At 40.9% G+C, this 1,875-nt stretch overlaps 1 protein-coding gene across 1 annotated transcript in view; it reads left to right on the top strand.

The window, feature by feature from the left end:
- The first annotated feature begins 479 nt into the window (after positions 1–479).
- Positions 480–1,875, top strand: part of LOC106869787 (protein MTO1 homolog, mitochondrial) — a 6,225-nt gene continuing 4,829 nt past the window's right edge. Inside the window, exon 1 of the mRNA XM_052978130.1 lies at positions 480–488. Within this exon, the coding sequence (XP_052834090.1) occupies positions 480–488 (9 nt within the window). The remainder of the gene's footprint in view (positions 489–1,875) is intronic.

Below are 1,875 nucleotides of genomic sequence, written 5' to 3'. Positions count from 1 at the left end.
CCACCACCGCCAGCACAGTGGTCTCTCGTAGTCTGAGAAAGACAATTCTGCAATTTCTTGCCGAGCAAGCTGTACAAATGATTTTGTTTATGGTGACCAAATGGTTTGTGACATAGAAATGGCTAACTCCTTCCATCAAATTGATATTTCTGGAACGGGTGCACAGTGTGCCACACGGCCACCGGTGGCAAAGTGATTGCACATCAACAGGAGATGAAGGGTTTTACTAAAGAACTCAACGTGTTACCCCCCAACCAGAAATTGAAATCACGACCTCGTGACCATGGTTTCAATGTATCGGTCACCATCATCAAATGTCCATTGGTACTTAATTTATCGACTCTGAAAACGGATGAAAAGGAAAATCGACCATCCATCCTGCTAATGGTTCTGCCAGCTGGACAATTGCTTAAAATTTGAAATTGCAAGAATCTGGAGTTTGAAGACTGTAAAGGTTGAAGACTGTAAAAATTGGTACAATGGGAACCGTGAGTAAGGATGTAGAGAAATGGTTGTCTAGGGACCCAGTTTTGATGTATGCTTTGGCTTGCAGTCAAATATTCTAGGGTCCATTACATTGATTTGCTCAAAGGTGGGGGAGGGGCTCATGGGTTGATGAGCCCCATTTTCATCTATGCTGTCGCTTGCAATCAATAAATACTTTAGGGTTCAGTGTGTTGATATGCTGGAGAAAGGGGGGAGGGCAAGGGTCTAGGGACCCAATTTTGATCTATATATGCTGTGGTCCAGCGCATTGATTTGCCAGAAGTGGGGAGAGGGTCACAGGCCTAGGGGCCCAATTCTCATCTATGTATGATGTTTGCTGTTAAATACTTTAGGGTCCAGTGTAGTTTTGCTGCAAGGTGAGGGCTCACGGGTCTGGGGGTCCAAACTAGACCTACGTACACTGTGGGTCACTTATTTAATAAATGAAACGGGGCCAAGTGGGGGAGACCCATAATGTTGCTAAGACAGCCCTGCTGTAAGAAGGACCCTCTTAGGAGGTTGATGAACCTCACAAACAAGTTAACCAGGGATACCGGAGCAAAGGGTGAGAAACTGTGCTGCGATGACCCATCCGATTCCTGCAGCCATTGAGGGGGAAGACCCCCCAACCAAAATCGAACAGATGTAACCTGATGATGATGAAGTGTATACTGCAGTGATGTCATCACACTCAAACACAGACATGACAAACTACATATATATATATATATATATATACACACACACACACACACATATACATACACACAATCTGCTGTCAATACACACTGCAGTAAGTTGTTGTCCTGACCCCATACACACATTATTGGTTGGCAAGTAATAAATTGAAACTGTAGTCTGTCCATTTTCTTTTTTCCTTTCTCTCTCTCTCATACACACACACACACACACATGTATATACAATACAAACACCAACATACATACATACATACACAATATGACACCATACACACACACAAACACAAGAACAAAGGCAGCTACCACACATTCACCAACACACACACACACACCATATTCACTAATGTACAGAGAACACATAAGATACCACACACACACATTAAAGACAAATATTACATTCAACACACACACACACACAAGCAAGTCAGAAACTGACACATAAACCAACAGACACACATTCAATAATATGCATACTCATTAATATACATGCAACACACACACACACACACAAAACACTGAGTCAGTTGGCAATAATTCATTCCAATGCTTTCAGTCACACACACCCACACACACACACAACACAAAGGAAACAATGTTACTACTATTACTACAAATATTAATAATAATAATAAATGTTGATAATAATAACAACAACAATAAATAATAATAATAATAATAATAATAATAATA

Source organism: Octopus bimaculoides, chromosome 30, assembly GCF_001194135.2.
Source record: "Octopus bimaculoides isolate UCB-OBI-ISO-001 chromosome 30, ASM119413v2, whole genome shotgun sequence".
NCBI classification, from domain to species: Eukaryota; Metazoa; Mollusca; class Cephalopoda; order Octopoda; family Octopodidae; genus Octopus; species Octopus bimaculoides.
This window is presented reverse-complemented; position numbering and strand designations above follow the sequence as displayed.